Source organism: Elephantulus edwardii, unplaced genomic scaffold (genome assembly GCF_000299155.1).
Source record: "Elephantulus edwardii isolate Elephantulus edwardi_28Jun2011 unplaced genomic scaffold, EleEdw1.0 scaffold00115, whole genome shotgun sequence".
Taxonomy (NCBI): Eukaryota; Metazoa; Chordata; class Mammalia; order Macroscelidea; family Macroscelididae; genus Elephantulus; species Elephantulus edwardii.
This window is the reverse complement of record NW_006399865.1, coordinates 984,254-1,002,348: the sequence shown is the minus strand read 5'-3', so window position 1 is coordinate 1,002,348 and position 18,095 is coordinate 984,254. Positions and strand designations below refer to the sequence as shown.

Here is an 18,095-nt window from a genome sequence, read left to right as displayed (position 1 = left end):
CAAGGTGCTGTATCTATTGAATTTTATTCCGATTGTTGCCCAGGTGATGACAGGAAGGGAGAGGAAGGAAAAAGCAAAGAGGAACAGAAAACAGGGGAGGGAGGGGAGAAGAGTGGGAAGGAGGAAGAGAGAGGAAGCGGGGAGGGAGGAGGAAGGCTGTAGGTCAAAGGCCTCTGTGCTCTTGTAGGCTTTTCTGGAAGGCCCTTCACTCTGATACGTAGCCCTTTCTTCCCCAGTACTTAGGAAAATGGAATTGCATTCTGAGAAAGCGATCGGGACTGAGTAAGAAACAAGAAGCCGGGCCCCAGGTCCCGCAAACTCATTCCCGCCCTCGGTCCGAAGGGGACCCCGCAAGCCTGGCCAGGTTCACACCTGAGGCCGCGGAGGAGCGGACGTCCCCCTGGAGGCGGAGTGAGAGTGGGGCAGAGCTCGTGGGGAGGCGGGCCCTGTGCTCCTAAACCTGCCACGGGCCCTCCATTGTTGTCACTCACAGTGTCTCCAGCCAATGCGCAGCCGCCTGTCATCCTCAGCCCACCCCCCCGAGGCGCGGCGAGGCTCGTGCTGGAGGAGCCGATTGAACTTTCGGCGAGTTGCGGCCGCGCGGTCCCGGAGAGCGGTCGCTGACCTGAGTCCGCCCGCAGCCATGCAGCCAGGCGCGCCCAGCGCCACCCTTACCCTATGTCTTTGGCTGGCCGCCGGGGGCTGCCTGGCAGCCGGGCCCGGAGCAGCGGCGGCGCGGCGCCTAGACGAGTCGCTGGCGGCCGGCAGCGTCCAGCGCGCCCGCTGCGCCTCCAGGTGCCTCAGCCTGCAGATCACGCGCATCTCCGCCTTCTTCCAGCACTTTCAGGTACCGGGATACCGGCACGCGCAGGGGTGCGCCTGGCTGCGCCTTCAGCCACGGCGCCTGAAGTTGGCCCTCCCAGGCCCCTAGCACTCCGGAGCCGCCCCTCCAGCCACGGTGCCCCAAATTCCTGGCCGGCCGACCGCAGACCCCACTTGTATTTTTCTCGGCGTATATTTTTATACCCGAGCGTAGAACCCTCCTTCCAGCCTCCTGCGCTGGGGCGCAAAGTAGGCGACAGCATTTGTCCCCAACTGTCTGTCTTCCCGCGGAAAACGGCGAGCGGTGTGCTCTGGGCAAGGGGCAGTGACGGGGTTGACAAGGTGGGCGAGCGGGCTGGCGCGCTTTCCCGGGCGGCGAGGCCGAGAATCGCGCCCTTACTCCCGGGGACGACGACCTGCCCAGCCCCGCAGGTGCCCGTGGGCGGCACTGTTGTCTCTCTTGGCTGAGGGCTTCCTGGCTCTGCGGCCCGGACCGCGGCGCACCCTGCGAGCCCCGCTAGGACCACGTCGTGAGCCAGTATTTCGTGGGGGTGTCTGCGCCTCCCCGCTTATGAGTCCTGTAGCTTCGAGGTCTGGTTCCTCCGGAATTACATGGTGCTCAAAGAGAGGCACCCCAAAGATTAGGACCCAGGGTGGTGTGCTTGGGTGTTCCAGGGTCATTCTAGTCCCCGCCCCCAGGTGCTTGTATTTTGAGAGCGGAGGCTCGTGCAGGGCTGCGGCGCTCTCTGGGAACTCAGGGCGTTTTTGCTGGGGTTTTGGGAAGACCGCTGGGTCTGGGACCTCAGGAGACTTGTGTGGAGACCAGAGTGCAGGTGGCCACAGTTGAGCTGCGTCCGCATACGGTGGTCGTGCACCCCGCAGAAACCGTTTTCCAGCGGGTGAGCGCACGAGCATGGAAATGGTGCGCTCCGACGCCTTTGCCTCCAAGCCAGCCCATTTCTCCTGGGCGGTCTCGCGCCTCTCTGTGGCCTCCCACCTGTTATAGATCCTGACTCCTGGCCTCAGGGGACACTGCACACCTGGGAGCGCTTGGTGCGGGGTGGGGCCGATCCCCCTGTTCTAGGAACTCCCCACACGTCTTCCGGGCCTGGCGGGGGAAGGCGGCCTCCTCAGGGAGCTATCCCAGGAGGCACGTTAACATCAGGGCGGAGTGGGGCGATCTTCCGGGCATCGAAAGGTTCTGGCGGGGGGTGCGAGGGCATGAAACCTCTCTTCTCCACAGCCTGAACCCGGAGGCGTTTTTTCCTGTGTGGGGGTGTGAGGCTTTGCATGCCCCTAGTCAAGAAGAAGGCTAGGTGTTGCTGACGGAAAGTTAAGCGGTTTGACACCCTCCCCCCCCCCCCCAGTGGCCCTGGGGGAGGAAGACCTGGAGGTCTGATCCTGTAAGCATTACCGCCTGGAAAACTCCGTCTCGCACATGGCGTCACTGAGTCCAAAGTCACTCCAGGTGTCAACGACAAGAATTGGAAGAAGCAGCTTTCTAGGTTTCAGGGGAGCTGACGCGCTCAGCGCGCCCCCCCCCCCCCAAAGAGAAAGGCGAGCGCTCCTTTAGGGTGAACTGAGGGGATCTTCTGGAGGGCGCTCAAGGAGCCCCGCTCCTGGGAAGACGCAGCGCTATTGTTCGGAACAGGAATCAGGCACAGCGGCCAGTTCCCAAAGGGGAAACATAGTTTTTCACAAAATAGTGAATTGCCAGTTGCAGTAATGTATTTGTTTTACAGTCTCAGCGACTAAAGAAACAGTTTAGATCCAGCCAGTGCCCGTGAAAGGCTTTTCTCGGGGTTTCTTGGCATGGTTTCGCTGCCCAAGAAAAACTGCTGACAGAACCCACATGGCCACCCCGTCCTGATTACGTTTTAATTAGCCGGGGTGAAATACGCTGCAAATTACTCAGTTAAGACTTAAGAACAGCTGTTTTTGTCATCAGCTTCGAAGCAGTGCTTAGCGTTTTAACCCTCACCTGGTAATGAATGCCTATCTGATTTATCTAAATGGTGGGGATTAAGCTTGCTTAAGATTTAGAACTAAAGCCTGCACGTGCGTGAGCACCCCCCAAGTAATCTCTTTATGGAGCCCCATCCTCCCCTCCCCTTCTCCCTTTGTGAATAAGGAAGGTGAGGCCTCTGGCTGTGCCCTCCGTCCCCATTAACACCGCCCACGCTCCTTGGGGTATTTATTCTGGGGCTGCAGTCCCTGGTGGTGCAAACCGTGAAAATGCCTGACCCCTGACCGTTAGCTGAAAAGTTGGCGGTTTGACTCCACCCAGAGACACCTCAGAAGAAAGTTCTAGTGACCTCCTTAGGAAAAGCCAGCTGTTGATTTTTGGGGGCACAGCTCTGCAGTGGGACACATGAGGTGTGAGGGGGGGTGGGGCGCGGGGTGTGGGTTGGCATCAGCAGCAAGGGAAGACCGCTCTGGCTACTGGAAGCCACTAGAAGCGCCCTCTCTGCCAGGGCCGCCTCACCTCCCGGACTGGCCAGGACCCGAGCAGGAGCCCACTTCCTGCCGGCTTCTGTTACAGACCTCTGGGTAGCCTACCTGCCAGCCAGGTGTGTGGACGCTCTGGGGGGAAAAGCTGTCACCTCTTGACCAGAAGACCCCAACTGAGGCATGGGGCGGGGCAGGAGAAGAAGGGGGCTCCCCTAGCAGAGTGGCCTGGCATCACAGGCTAATGGACGCAGGACCCTCAGATTCTGCACCCCAAAGCACTGGCCTCCCCTGCCTCCCAGCCTGAGGTCATCTGGACTGAACAGCTGTACACACCTGGTCCCTCCACATCCCTGCAGTACTGACAGATGAGAGGAGGGACAGACTGAGCCACCTGGATCATCTGACTCTGTCCCTGCCCCTGAGAGGTTCTGAGCTGCCACATCCACCGACTAATGCTGTCCTTGCTCCCTGAAAGCTCCTTGTGTCTGGCTGTGTTGGAGTTGACTCTGATCATGACGCCTCCATGTGTCAGAGTAGAACTGTGCTGCCAAGGGTTTTCAGTGGCTGAACGTTTGGAAGTAGACCGCCAGACCTTTTCTCTGAGCCTCTAGGTAGACCCAGAGCTGCTGAGTGTGGTAGCCATTTGTACCGCTCAGGAGTTCTCTAGATGCGTCCCTCCACTCTCCTTGCTGTTGACTTGGAAGGCTTTTGGAGTCTGCTAGCCCATCTTTTCCTGCTGGTGGATTCCGTTTTTCAGAGAGTCATTGCCTTTGGGTTGGCAGTGCCTACCGACTAGCCCATCAGAGTGTCCTTCTAGACGCATATTGTTGTCAGGTGCCACCGGGTTGACAGTGACCTTCTGAACCCTGGCCTGTTCTGTCCCATCCTCATCATCTCAGGTGGACTCAAGCCCGTTGCTGCACTGTGTCAGTCCACTCTGTTGGGGGTCTTCCTCTCTCTTGCTGACCCTCTACCTTTCCCAGCATGCCTTTGTTTCAAGGACTGGCCCCTCTTTGCCAGTCTACCTCCCAGTCCATATGTCTGTCTAATACTCATTGTGCATACTGCCAGCCGATGCTCAGCTGACTTTAGACCTGTGTAACATGGAAGGCTTAGTGCAGGAGGACATTCTGGAGCCACCTTGTCCAAAACACAAAGTGTTAAAAGACAGAAATAGAAACCCTTGTCCTTTCTTCTACCATCTCTCTAGACTTGTCATGGTGTTTTAATTTGCTATTTAATTTTATTCTAAGTAAAGAAAAAATATAATTTTAAATTGCTAATGTGGCTTTTATCATTCATCTTTGTCTTATGCAATGCATATTTTCAATTTGAATCTTGGCGTGTTTCACTTGTTTGTGACATTGTGTGCACCGTCTCCTTGTGACCATAGCTGGTCCTGGAGGGCGCCTGGGATACCAGAAGAGACAAACACTCCGGCAAGTTGCAGGGAGACATCTATAGACATGGGCACCTGAAGGGTGGGTCTCGAGATGCCAACCTCACTGCTCCCAGCCAGTGGCTAGCAGAGGGGGGCAGAAAATGCAGCGGGGGAGACTGGTGGGGCTTGGGGTGCCAGGGCAGTAGGGTGGGGAACGTGCCCACCTGGGGACAAGAGGCACTGGTGGGAAGGGACTGTGGGCGATCTGGGGCCTCAGCTCCCCAGTGCACACTCCACAAATAAAACACAAACTCCCAGGTACAGTTGTTCTGGATCGCAGATGGGTGAGTGCAGAACACGAAACCCCACCAATCGTTCGATCTCACATCTGAGCGAGGCACTCTACCTTTGTTTCTCACATTCACAAGAAGATTAAAGGAGAGAAGGAAGATTATGCCTGAGATAAACTTGTCTTTTTAAAGAAATGAACCTGGTTTAACTTGCAGGGGCATTGCTAGTGCACTGGTAGAAATCCTCCCTTCCTTCTATGCCAGAGAGACCAGGGTTCGCCACCAGCCATGGAACCTCGTGTACAGCTACCACCACTCTGTCAGAGGAAGCCTGTGTTTTGCTGATCAGGTGTCAGTGGCATTTGTAGCCTAAGCAGGACTAGGCAGAAAAGCCTGGAGATCTACTTCTAAAAAATAGCTCATGAGAGCTTTCTGGATCCCATTGGTGCAGTATCATGTTCATGGCTCAGGGCTGGGCACTGTTGAGTTGTCGTGCCTGTGGGGTCGTTGTGGATGGGTCACTTTGTTGGAAGCAAACAACAGTATAACTCAAAAGCGTTTTCTTGGTAGAGGCCTGAATTCCTCCCGGTTTGTGTCCTAGCTCCTTGAAGTCGCCATGCTGCATCTCAGAGCCCTCAGCCTAGAATTTCTCCCCAAACCTGCTGCCCCTCTGCCTGTGCTTTCTCAAAGGGTTTCAGGAAAAATAGGACCCTGTATGCTGGGGGGGGGGGTCTCATTTGCGAACAGAAGGGTTCATATTCTTAGAGGTGCCTCAGAAGAACACAGTTCTCCTCTTAGGCATATAGAGTCGCCGCGTGAGAGGGGACGGCGAATGCTAAGGGGTGTTTGAAGTGGGGTGGATTCTGGAAGGCTGAGGAGAAGGTGCTGGGCTCCTGTTGGAAGATGAGTAACAGCCTTGCTTGCTGGCAGCCTTAGCCCCAAGGTGTTAGAATTTATTAGTGGGAAGAGATTCTTGCTTAATGGGATATTCACCTTATAAAGTGCCACTGATAGGCCCCCTTAGGTCGCTGATTAGAGATCAGAGGCTTTTCCCAGCAAGAACTGGAAGCTGTTTGTTTTGGCAAAAGAGAGAACTAAGCTGGTGATTAACTCATTTTACGTGAGGACTGGCCACTCCTCCAAGGAAAAGTAAGCAATTAGTACATCAGAAACTGAGTGGCAGCCAGGCCTGCAGACTTGAGGGGAGCGATCCAGTCATTTTGTGTCCATGTTCCCGTCATTTTGTGTCCATGTTCCCGTCATTTTGTGTGCACGTTCTCTGTCCCCAGGTGCCCCTTGCCCTGCAGCTGGCTTCAACACTCCTCTGGGAACACATGCACCAGAACCCCCATCAGAGTGGGCCTCGCTCCTTTCTGCTCTGGGACAGTCCACTGGGGACAGAGGTTTTAGCCAGTTCTCAATTAGATTCAAACTAGACATTGTGCAAATCTTTATTTTCTTACAATGATAATATTTCATTAGAATCCATGGTGGATCTTTGTTTTTAGTAGTGTTTCCCTTTTAGAGTATGGCTTATTGTGGGACATTTAAAAAACACTAGGACACGTGCTGTCGATGTGCCCATTTCGCTGTGCACCCTATCCTATATTGCTGACCAAAAGGATGGCAGTTTGAACCAGCCCAATGTCTCTGAGGAAAAAAGACCTGGTGACTTGCCCCTGTAATGCTCGCACACTGCGTCACATGGGTCACTGTGAGTTGGCATCGACCTGATGACATACAGCAATAGCTGAAACACCAGTTAACAGTGAAGCTTATGATGGACACGTGTGTTCTAGAACTGGGATCACACCCTCATTCCATGGGACACTGCAGCACGAGGTGATGTGCCGGGCAGTGGCCATCCTTTGCATGCACAGTCACCAAGAGTCAGGACGAACCTGACAGCAGCTGACAATGTCATTAGATGAGAAACAGATTATATATCTAGTTGTTGTTGATTGCCATCGAGTCAAGCATGACTCATAGTGACCCTATGAACAAAAGGCTTGAAGCCTTTCGATAACTATTGTCCTTTCTCCAAGTTCTTAGACTTCCCAGGGGCATGCGGTTTAGGAAGTGGATGCCACTCCTGCTTCCACACCTGTCTTAAACTGGGAGCTCCACTAAACTGCCCACGATGGGTAGCCATTATGGTGTCTGACACACCTATGGCACAGTTGTTCCATTATGGCATTTGAGACTCAAATGGCACCAGGTTCAGTGTCACAGCAAACTGACAGAGGAGTGCTGCATGACTTAGAAGAATGTTCCTCCAAAATATGGTAATAAGGGGTTAAAATATATAATCCCTTGGGCCCACCTTTTAAATATAAGGGCCCTCTGGGAGGTCTTGTTGACTCTAAACAAAAGGCTTAAATATAACAGCAACCAAACAATCCACACAAACCTTCAACCCAAACAAGAGCACCATCTTCCCTAGTCTAGCTGCTTCACCCAACACAAGGGCCTGCTGTTATATGTTGCTGTTGTTGTTAAGTGTTGGAATAGCGACCATAGAAACCAAAAACCTTAACCCTGTTCTATAACGATTGTCCTTTCTCTAAGTTCATGGTTTCCACAGGCATGTTTAGGAAGTGGATGCCAATCCTGCTTCCAAGCCTGTCTTAACCTGTGAGCTCTACCAAACATTGTGAACCATGTGTAACCATTATGGTATTTGACACACCACTGGCACACCGTTCAGTATCACAGCAATCCCAAGTACAGTGAAATGTCAGAAGAGTGCTATACCACATAGGAAAATGTTCATTTCAAACACAAAAATATACACATGCAAAATATAACATACACGTCTGGGTGTTTCTATGTGTGCTTGGTGGCCAGAAATTAAAAGCTCAAGTTCATGTTTGTTGGTAAAAGCAAAAAAATCTCGATTGCCCATAAAAAAATAGTAATGGTGAATTGAAAATCTTTAATCCCCAAAGCACCACAAAAAAAAAAAATCTATATTCAGGCAGAATCTGAGAAAGAATAGACTATTAAGAGAAAGAGAAAAAGCCCTAAACTCTTAACTCACATTGTATTCATCCTTTCATTTTAAATTGTGATCTTTTGTCATTTAATAAGTTCTTTTGCTCTGCAAGTTATTAATATCCTGCCAACCTGGGATAGTAACATTCTACTAGTTTGACCTCCAAAACAAACCTTTGTGTTTTTCATATTACCTATTTCTTTGAGATAAGGTAAGTCTCTTGTCACAGCTTAAAGCGTTGCCTTGTGCACAGTGATGGGGCTTTATTTTAAGAGTGTTCTTTCCTAATATGTGTGCACATGATCTCAAATTCCCATCAGAGAGCAAACACATATTCTTTTCCCTCAATGCAATATCCAGTTATCGCTGGTTACATTTACAATTTCACAGATAAATTCTGGTTTTATCCAGAGCAGTGACAATTCAATAAGTCTGGAGCTGACAACCTGAAACAGAGAGGCCATTTAATGAAAGAAGAAACATTAATTTTGCAAGGTAATCCATCAACTTCTCCAAATGCCATTAATCAGACTAGTAGTTGCCACAAGAGAATTAATGAGAATTCATCGGCTTAGGAAATGTGGAGGTATTTTCTCTAGATTTTTGTTTGCAGTTTACTTTTTTTTTGGGTAACTCATCCTTAGACTTGAAAGCATTCAATACACTTGGAACACTGGGCGTTATTTTGATGTTCCTCCTCCCTCAGGCAACTCTCCAGTCCTGATGCAAAACGAGCTGTTTATTTAAAGATGAACCAGATAGGTTGCATTCTTACTTGAGAGGATGCCCACAGGTTCTCCCAACAAAGACCTCCAGCCTGAGAGCATCACAGTGCAAACAATACCAGGCTTGCTTTCTGTTTTGAAGGGTTTCACATGTTCTTGTGCACCTATTGAGTCAGAGGCTCACCTATGAATGTTTGGTCAATTCCTTTTAAATTCATTAATAACATGCAATTCAGAAGGACAGCCTTTCTGGTCTTCACTGAGCACCCCAAGCTGTCTTTTAAAAATGTGTATGCTAGTGCCCAGGACAGTTCTGTTATGAAATGGAGACCCGGGGGAGGGCTGGGCAGGGGAAAAAGTGTAACACTGAATGAGTGGAAATCTAAAATCTCTGTAAATGTTCATTAAAAGGAATAAAATAATATTTAAAAAACAGGAAAAGAAATGGAGACAACTTGCCATACTTTTTGACTAGAAAGCAAGTTGGCAAAGACTGTTGAGCCTAAAACACCCAGAGAGGTTTTGAAGAGGATCCACACCAGATACCGATGTGCCACCCAGAATCCCCTGGGCAGGTGACAGCTGCTTGTCTGATGAACCAAAAGCCTTGTGTTGAAGCTTCCAACTAGCTCTCCAAATCAAGTGCAGGCGCCTATGCTGCAAAGACACAAAGGATCTTCACAGTCAGGAGAGGGCAGGCAGCAGAGCTTCTAGAACAATCCTTACGCTCGTGGCAATGCTTGTAGAGAAATCTCCATGCACACAAGTTCTGTTCAAACACTCCCTGTCCTTTCTGGTCAGAGCTCTGGTGGCACTGGAGGCTAAATCTTTGGATTGGAGCTGCCAAACCAAAGGTCAGTGGTTTGAACCCATCGCCGTTCAATGGGGAAAAGATGAGACAATCTGCTTCCATAGAGCACAGCCTTGTAGGCGATATGGGGAGATTCTGCTCTGTCATGCAGGGTTACTATGAGTCACAGTTAATGTGACAAGAGCAGCAAAGGACTTCTGGTGTGCTGCGGTTAAAGAACTCTGTTGCAAACTGAAAAGGAGGTGATTTGGACCCATCGACTGCTCTAGGGGAGAAAAATGTGGCAGTCTCCTCCAGTAGAGATGGCCAGTCTCGGCCCCTGCCGGGCGCCTCTGCTCTGTCCAAGAGCTGGGATTGGCTGCAGAGGATTGGGTTTGAGTTGTGGGTACTGCATGAGAAACGATGTGTAAGTTTGCTTTGTGCTTCAGCCACATGACGACAACTAGCAGCAGCAATCCTGATGGCTTTCACGAAGGACGAGAAGAAATGTTTTGGAAACAGTGCTGTTTATTTAGTTCTTTGAGTAGCAAGAGTACTTGGAGTCAATGAGTCAGATTCAGCGAAGCCCGTCATTAAAATCATCACCCAAGTAGGCGCGCTTGCCCACCTCCCCATTCCTGTTCTGGGCAATTAGTAGCCCCATAGAACCAGAACTTTTAAAATACTGTTCTTGAATCACTTCTGGCTTAAAAGAACCCCATAGACAGCAGACCTGCATGCACGAGGTCTTCTAGGCTGTCAGCGTCACAGGAGCACCTTGAAAGGGCTTTCCCCCATAGCACCCCTTTGAGCGAGCCATCAACCCAAACCCACTGCCTTTGAGTCCACTTTGACTGGATGACCTTCTGTCAGGTTTCCCCCAGTCTGTCAATCTTTCCGAGAGGAGATGGCGCATCTTTCTCCAAAGGAGTAGCTGGTGAATTTGAACCACTGGCCTTTTAATTAGCAACCCCACTGTACCATCAAGGCTCCTTAAGTATAATAAAGGTGTCCTCCTGAAAAGAATGAACTTTAAGATATGAACTAATACAGTGAATACAATAGCATTTGTCTCTTTTGCTTATAGCCTGTTATTTGGAAAAACAGTTGCCACTGTACTTGAAAATCCAGAAAAGAATAAAGTACTTGTTCCCGATAGACAGTTATGAAAAATGCTTTGCTTCCATGTTAAGGAAAGCATGGTGGCAGTTGCAACATTGTGCAGTGTTCTTTGTTCGAGAAACAACAGTGAGTGGCCAGAATGCGCAGGGACTTTGCTAAGTGCTGGTGCTGCCCCTGTGCTCTCGGGGGCGTGGTCCCCTAGAGGACCCACAGGCTGGTGGGGATGTGGGGATGCTGCAGGAGTGGTGATTTGCTTTGCGCAAACTCAAGCATATAAGCGCTGTCTGGCTGCACCTGAGACATCCCTGGAAGAGCAGGCTCGCCCAGCCAGTTGGTGTCAAGGGTGTCATTGAGTCCATCTGACTCCAGCAAGTCCGAGTGGGCAGAGAATAATTGTCCCCCAGGCTTTCCTCGGTTATGGGTTATGCGTTTCCCAGTAGATGGCCAGGTCTGTCCCTGAAGGCTCCCTAATGGGGCTGAACAGCACCTAGTTAGGTTAGCAGCCAGGCACTTATCTGGTGTACCACCACGACTTCTGTTAAATGTTACCTTGGAAGAAGTGTAGCCAGAGTGCTCTTTAGAAGCAAGGATGGTCAAGACTTTGTCCTACATACTTTGAGCATGTTGTCAGAAGGGACCCGTTCCTGGAGAAGGATGCCATGCTTGGAAAAGTAGAGGACCTTAACACAGCAGAGACTGTGAGCCTGGCACAGGACCGGGCAGGGTTTCACTGAGAGCTGATTTGATGACCCCTAAAAACAACATCTCTACATCAAGAAATCAAATCTCTTCACCACTGGGCCAACGTGGCTGATGCCAACCTCAGGCATCATCATGGTAGATGGAGAAATGATTGAAGTTGTTAAGGACTTCATTTCACTTGGCTCCATAGACAACAGCCATGACAACAGAAGTCAAGAAATCAAAAGGCATGTTGCATTGCCGAATTCGGTCAGGGATCTCTCTAAAGTGCTAACAGCAACATTGTCAGCTTAATAACTAAGGTACACTTGATCCAAGCCACAATCTTTTCAAACTTGTTACGTACCTGAAAGTTGGACAGTGACTAAGAATGACAGAAGTAGAATTGATGTCTTTGAGTTGTGGTGTTGGAAAAGAGTACTGGATATTCTTTGAAGTGCCAAAAGCACAAGTCTATCTTGAAGGAAGTCCAACCAGTGTGCTCCTTAGAGATAAGAATGGTGAAACTTCATCTCACATACTTTGGGCATGTTGTCAGGAGGGACATGCCATGGAAAATGACCTCATGCTTCTAAGGTTTCTGCTGCAAGCACAGGGCCTCAGAAATGAACACTGTACATCCTGTGTTCACCAGGGCAGCACAGGCTAGTCCTTGAGCCAGAGAAAGAAATAATGAAAGAACACACCCTTGGTAGTTTGCTTGAAAATTTTTTAATTTTATAATCAACGATGCTTTAGGAAGAATATTAAATGATCCAGGAAGTATTAAAAGAAGATGGAAAGAATACACTGAGTCACGATCGAAAGCAATTGACAGACACAGAAGAATTTCATGAAACAACATATGAGCAAGAGCCTATGGTGGTGAAGGAAAAAGTTCAGGCTGCTTTGAAGGAAATAGCAACAAATAAAGCCCCAGGAATAGATGGTACACCAATTGACATATTTCAGCTAACAGATGCTGCCCTGAGCATGTTCACCAAGTTGTGCCAAGAAATCTGGAGAACAACCACTTGGCCAACTGACTGGAAGAGATCTATATTTGTTCCCATACCAAAGAAGGGTGACCCAGCAGAGTATGGAAACTACAGAACAATATAGTTGATTTCACATGCAAGCAAGATTCTACTGAAGATTATCCAAAAACAACTGGAACAGCACATCAGCAGAGAACCGCCAGAAGTCCAGGCTGGGTTTAGAAGGGGTCGTGGTACTAGGGATATTGTAGCTGATGTTAGATGGATCTTACCTGAAAGCAGAGGGTACCAGAGGAATGTCTATCTGTGCTTCATTGATTATGCAAAGGCGTTTGACTGTGTGGATCATAACAAACTGTGGCTAGCTCTGAGAAGAATGGGAATCCCAGAACACTTGATCGTGCTAATGAGAAACCTATACTTGAACCAAGAGGCAGTCATCAGAACAGAACAAGGGAACACTGCATGGTTCAAAATTGGGAAGGGTGTATGCCAGGGATGTGTCTTGTCTTCATACCTTTTCAACCTGTATGCAGAACAGATTATCAGGGAGGCTGGACTCTATGAGGAGAAATGTAGGGTCAAGATTGGTGGGAGATCTATCAACAATCTGCATTATGCAGAGACGATACAACCCTGCTTGCTGAAACTGAGGAGGACCTGAAGCGCTTGCTGCAGAGGGTCAAGGACTGCAGCCTCCAATATGGATTGAGGCTCAATGTCAAGAAGACAAAGATTCTCACCACTGGACCAATTGGCAGCATCTGGATGGATGGTGAAGAGATTGAGATTGTTCATAGCTTTAGTTTGCTTGACTCCACAGTCAACACTCTCGGCACCAGTAGCCAGGAAATTAAAAGGCGTATTGGGATGGGAAAGTCTGCTGTTAGGGACCTCTCCAAAGTGCTGAAGAGCAATGGTGTGTCTCTGGAGACTAAGGTGCATCTGATACATGCCATGGTCTTTGCTATCATTTGTTACGCATCCGAGAGTTGGACAATGACTAGGGAGGACAGAAGGACAATTGATGCCTTTGAGCTGTGGTGCTGGAGAAGAGTATTGAGGGTACCATGAACTGCTAGGAAAAGAAACAGATTCATCCTGGAAAGGCTTAAAACAGGGCGGCTCCTTGGAGGCAAGGATTCTGAGGCTTTGTCTAACATACTTTGGACATGGTGTAAGGAGGGACCGGTCCTTGGAGAGGGACATCATGCTTGGTAGGGTGGAGGGACAGCGCAGGAGGGGAAGCCCCTCTATGTGGTGGATTGATTAAGTGACTGAGGTAATCGGGATGGGAGTGTCAGATAGTGCGATTGGCACAGGACAGAGCAGGGTTTAGGGCTCTTGTACATAGGGTCGCTGCGAGTCACAAATGACTCGATGGCACATAGCAACAACAATTGGTTTTGGTCAAACATTCTTCTAGGTGGTATAGAACTGGTCTGTCCATTTGCTGTCCAGAGGTAACTCGTGGTTGTTGTGATGCTAAACACTGGGACACTGATGTGTCAAATGTGATAATGGTTACCCATGGTGGACAGTGTTTGATAGAGCTGCACAATTAAAACAAGCTTGAAAGCAGGAGTGGCATGTACTTCCAAAACAGCTTGCCTTTGGAAATTCTTATGAACTTAGAGAAATACTGAAAATTTTACAGTTGTTCAGATCTTTTGTTCGTAGGGTTGCTATGATTCATCTATGACTTGATGGCACTTAACAACGACAACAACATAGGTAAAGAGTGATATCCAGTCTGTGAAATGCTGTGGTCACGTAAAGGTTTTCCACCCTGGCTAATGCCTGCGAATAGAATCTGTAGAGTTCCAGATTGAAAATGTTGCTACTGAATAGGTGTTGTATAAGAAAAAGAAATTCCTCAATTCCAGGTCACCTAGTATGTTGTGACAACATGTCTGACTTCCCAAAGGCAGGGTGCTGATAATTCTGCAGTTAAGACATTTTTCTTGAAAATGATAGTTTTCTTACAAGTGAGGTATTTGGTCTTTTCTTGGGGCAAATTCTTTCTCTTACACCCCATGTAATTCATCAAGCTTTCTTCCCGTGCCCTCTCCAGCAAATGCGCTGTCTCATGAAGGTCATTTTAGAAACACTCAGAACTATGACGGATGACTTAAAAGACCACAAAAGTCAGGACACAGCAGAGTAGGAGCCCTGTTTTATTTTGATTAATTAATCAGCATTTTACACTGAATAGGACAGCGAGACATCCTGTATCACAGAGACTTCATCAAGTCAATTGGAATAGGAAAAATGGAGTTTCCGCCTCCCCCCCAATTATTCATTTATTCTTGCTAAGAGTTTCCCCTGCTCCAAGCGAAACTCAGCTACATGAGTATATACCTCTCTCAGTGTGGTAGACAGGGCTTGACCATTAAGGTAGGTACATTACATGTTGGCCTGCTAACCAACCCGAAGGTTAACCGTTCAAAACCGCTAGTACTTCCTTGGGAGAATGTCGAGGCTGTCTGCTCTCATAAAGATTCACAGCCTCGGAAACTGGAAGCGGAGAGCTGGTCACGAGCAAGAATTGTCTGGAGGGTAGTGGGTTGGTTTTGGATTTCTTCTTACTGTTTTTTAGATCTATTGAATATTCCAAACATTTAACTAAAATACTCTGTAGGAATGTGTTATGTGCCCCTCAAATATGCCTTGGAATCCTACCTCGTCTAGCTGGGGCTGCAGTCTCATTTGAGATGTGTTTTCTTAATGAGCCTCATCGGTGTCCTAATACTCTATCCTCTTCTGAGTAACACTAACAGTGGGTTAGACCCAGTAGCTGCTACTTGGAGATTGACATGGCACCCAGGAAGGCAGCTGAAAGAGACAAGGACCTTCTCCCAGAGCTGGGAGAGAGGAGACCTCCTTGGAGAACAGGTCCCTGACTCCGGACTCCTGAAATTCCTGCCCACTGGAGCAGCCACTGAGGCTACGTCTGTTACAGCAGGGCTAAGGAACAAGGACCAAAAGGAGGTGGAAATGGCTATTGTCCTTTATGGGCAGTGTAGGATTTTTAGGTAGAGATTTGTAACATGGTTACTGCTGTGTCAGCAAGAGGTCCTCCTGCCTCATGGTATCTGGGGTCCTAGGCGCCACTGCTACTGTTGATGCTTTAAGTAATTAGCTTGATAACTGAAATTAATCCTTACCCTCTGCTGGTTGGCACGTCAGCACCCCACATCCATGTACCTGTGGGAACAGCTCATTAAGAACAACAGATGATGCCGGTTACACATCCCAGCTGCCAAGTGAGGGCTCTGGAAGACACACTGGTGGTTTGCTAGTGCCTTCAAAGGCAGCTGGGGGTTGTTCCCCTGACTGTCCTCATGGACAAGTCCTGGGCTAAGTGTTGGGCTGCTAACTGAAAGGCCAGGGGTTCAAATCTGTAAGCAGCTTCATGGAGAAAGGTATGACAGTCTGCTTCTGGGAAGATTTGCAGCTTAAGCAGTCATCCTGGGTAGGTCTGTTCTGAACTGTGGGGTTGCTCTGAGTTTAAAGGGTCTCGACCGCAGTGGGTTTGGTTTGGGACTGGGTCCTCACAATCAGTAAACAGCGTCGTCCGATAGTTGGTTCCAAGAACTCTGGTAGTAGTGCTAAGCTTCCAGCAACTCCAGGGTAGTGATCTGGCAATCTGCCCTCCTAAAAGATGACAGCCTGGTTGGAAGCCTTCCCTTTGTGAACAGGGACCTCTACTCTTAGCCAAAACAAGGAGGGGAGTAAAGGAAAGAAAAGACATCTAAATTAGCAAAGAGGAAGTAAAACCACATCAGTAGATGATATGATCTAGGTAGGGGGCTCCGGTGGCCTAGTGGCAAGAAGCTGCAGTGCAATCCCAAAGGCACGTGGTTCGAGACCACCAGCTGCTCTGCAGGAGAAAAGTGTGCAGCCTCCTCCCATGTGATTAATAGCCTCTGAAAACCAGCTGGAGGGTCAACTATGGGTCAGTTCTGACTTGATGGTACACAACAGCAACAACAACATGAACCTATGTATGGAAAATCTCAAAGACTCAGCAAGAGAATTACTGAATTTACTTGACCAATTCAGTAAGGCGGAAGGGTACAAAATTAGCATAAAAAATTTAATCTCATTCCTCCACAGTAGCTCAGAGAACCATGAAAAAGAAACATAGACAACAAAACCAGTCATAATAGTCACCCAAAATACTAAATACTTTGAAATAAATCTAACCAGAGACACAAAAAAAGGCTATACAAAGAGAACACTACTACAAGAAACCCAAAGAGGCTCACATCATTGGAAAGCTACCAAAAGCACTCTATAGAGATAGTGCAATCCAATCCAGAATCCATCATCATTCTTCAAAGAGATGGAAAAAAGTAATCACCAACTTTATATGGAAAGAAGAAAACCAAACTGGGAGGCCTTCCACATCCTAACCTCAAAAGCTACTTGGTACTGATAGAATGACAGATACATAGGCTAATGGAATAGGATTGTGAACCCAGGAGATGATCCATCCACCTATCTGTAACTGATCTTGGAGAAAGAGATGAAATCCATTAAGTGGAGGAAAAGCAGCCTCTTTAACATGTACTGACAAAATTGGATGTCTATTTGTAGAAAATGGAAATAAAACCCAGGCTTCATACCATTAAAAAACTAACTCATTGTGGATCAAGGACTTCTATGAAAAAACTAAAACTATTAAGATTATCAAAGAAAAAATTGGGATAATTTACATAACAGTCTATGACAAAGGAGCTTTGGTGGTCTAGTGGTAAGAAGCAGCACTACGATCCCAAATTTAGGCAGTTCTAATCCACCAGCTACCCTGTAAGAGAAAGTTCAACACTCTCCTCCTGTGTGATTTACTGCCTCTGAAAGCCCACTAGAGGTCCAGCTCTGGGGGGGGGGTTCCAACGTGACAGCACCCAACAATAATCTATGGCATAAATAGACTATCAACACTAAAAATGCACAATCAGTAGAAAATGCACTAGATGACTGGGAGTTTCTAAAAATTAAATCTCTGTGCCAAAACACATTTCCAAAAGAGTCCAAACGGAATCTGCAGATCAGGGAAAACATACTTGGCAATGATCTATCTGTCAAGGGACTCATCTCTCAAATCTATAGAAAAGTCCAACACCTCAACAAGAAAAAGACAACAAAAATGGGCAGATAGGAAAAGATACTTCATCAAAGAAGGTTTTTAGATTTTTTAGATGGCCAACAAAAACATGAAGACATGTTCAAGATCAATAGCTATTAGATTAACATCAGAACAGCAATGAAATAGCATTGCACGTCAGCCTATATAGCACCTCATAGTAAAGTTCAAGAAGATAGTAAGGTACATTGCTGGGGAGGGTGTGGAGAGATTGGAACTTTCACTGCTGGTGGGATGTAAAATGGTATAACCACTATAGAAAGTAGTTTTGAGCTTCCTTAGAAAATGGGAAATAGAAATACAATTTGATCTCACAAACTACTGGATTTACATCCTAAAAAGAGCTGCTACAGAAACTGACATACTCACACCCACACTTACTGCAGCATTTTTTTACAGTCATGCAGAAACAACAGCAGCCCGAGCATTCATCAGTGAGTGAATGATTGAAGACATTAGGGTACATTTGCACAGTGGAGTCCTATGCAACACTTTAAAAGGATAAAGAATTCTATAAACACTGCACAATGTGTTGCACCTAGATAATATTAATTAAGCTTAGATAAGTCACAAAAGGACAAATATTGTATAAAACTGTTATAAAAAGCTAAATTTTTGGACTCATGTACTTATAACTTGTTAGTCAAATTTGTGTCTTCTAGGTTGCAACACCCCCATGATACATCTT

At 47.8% G+C, this 18,095-nt stretch overlaps 1 protein-coding gene across 1 annotated transcript in view; it reads left to right on the top strand.

The window, feature by feature from the left end:
- Positions 1–643: 643 nt before the first annotated feature.
- KAL1 (Kallmann syndrome 1 sequence) overlaps positions 644–18,095 on the top strand; it is a 129,838-nt gene continuing 112,386 nt past the window's right edge. The window contains exon 1 of the mRNA XM_006892353.1: positions 644–847. Within this exon, the coding sequence (XP_006892415.1) occupies positions 644–847 (204 nt within the window). The remainder of the gene's footprint in view (positions 848–18,095) is intronic.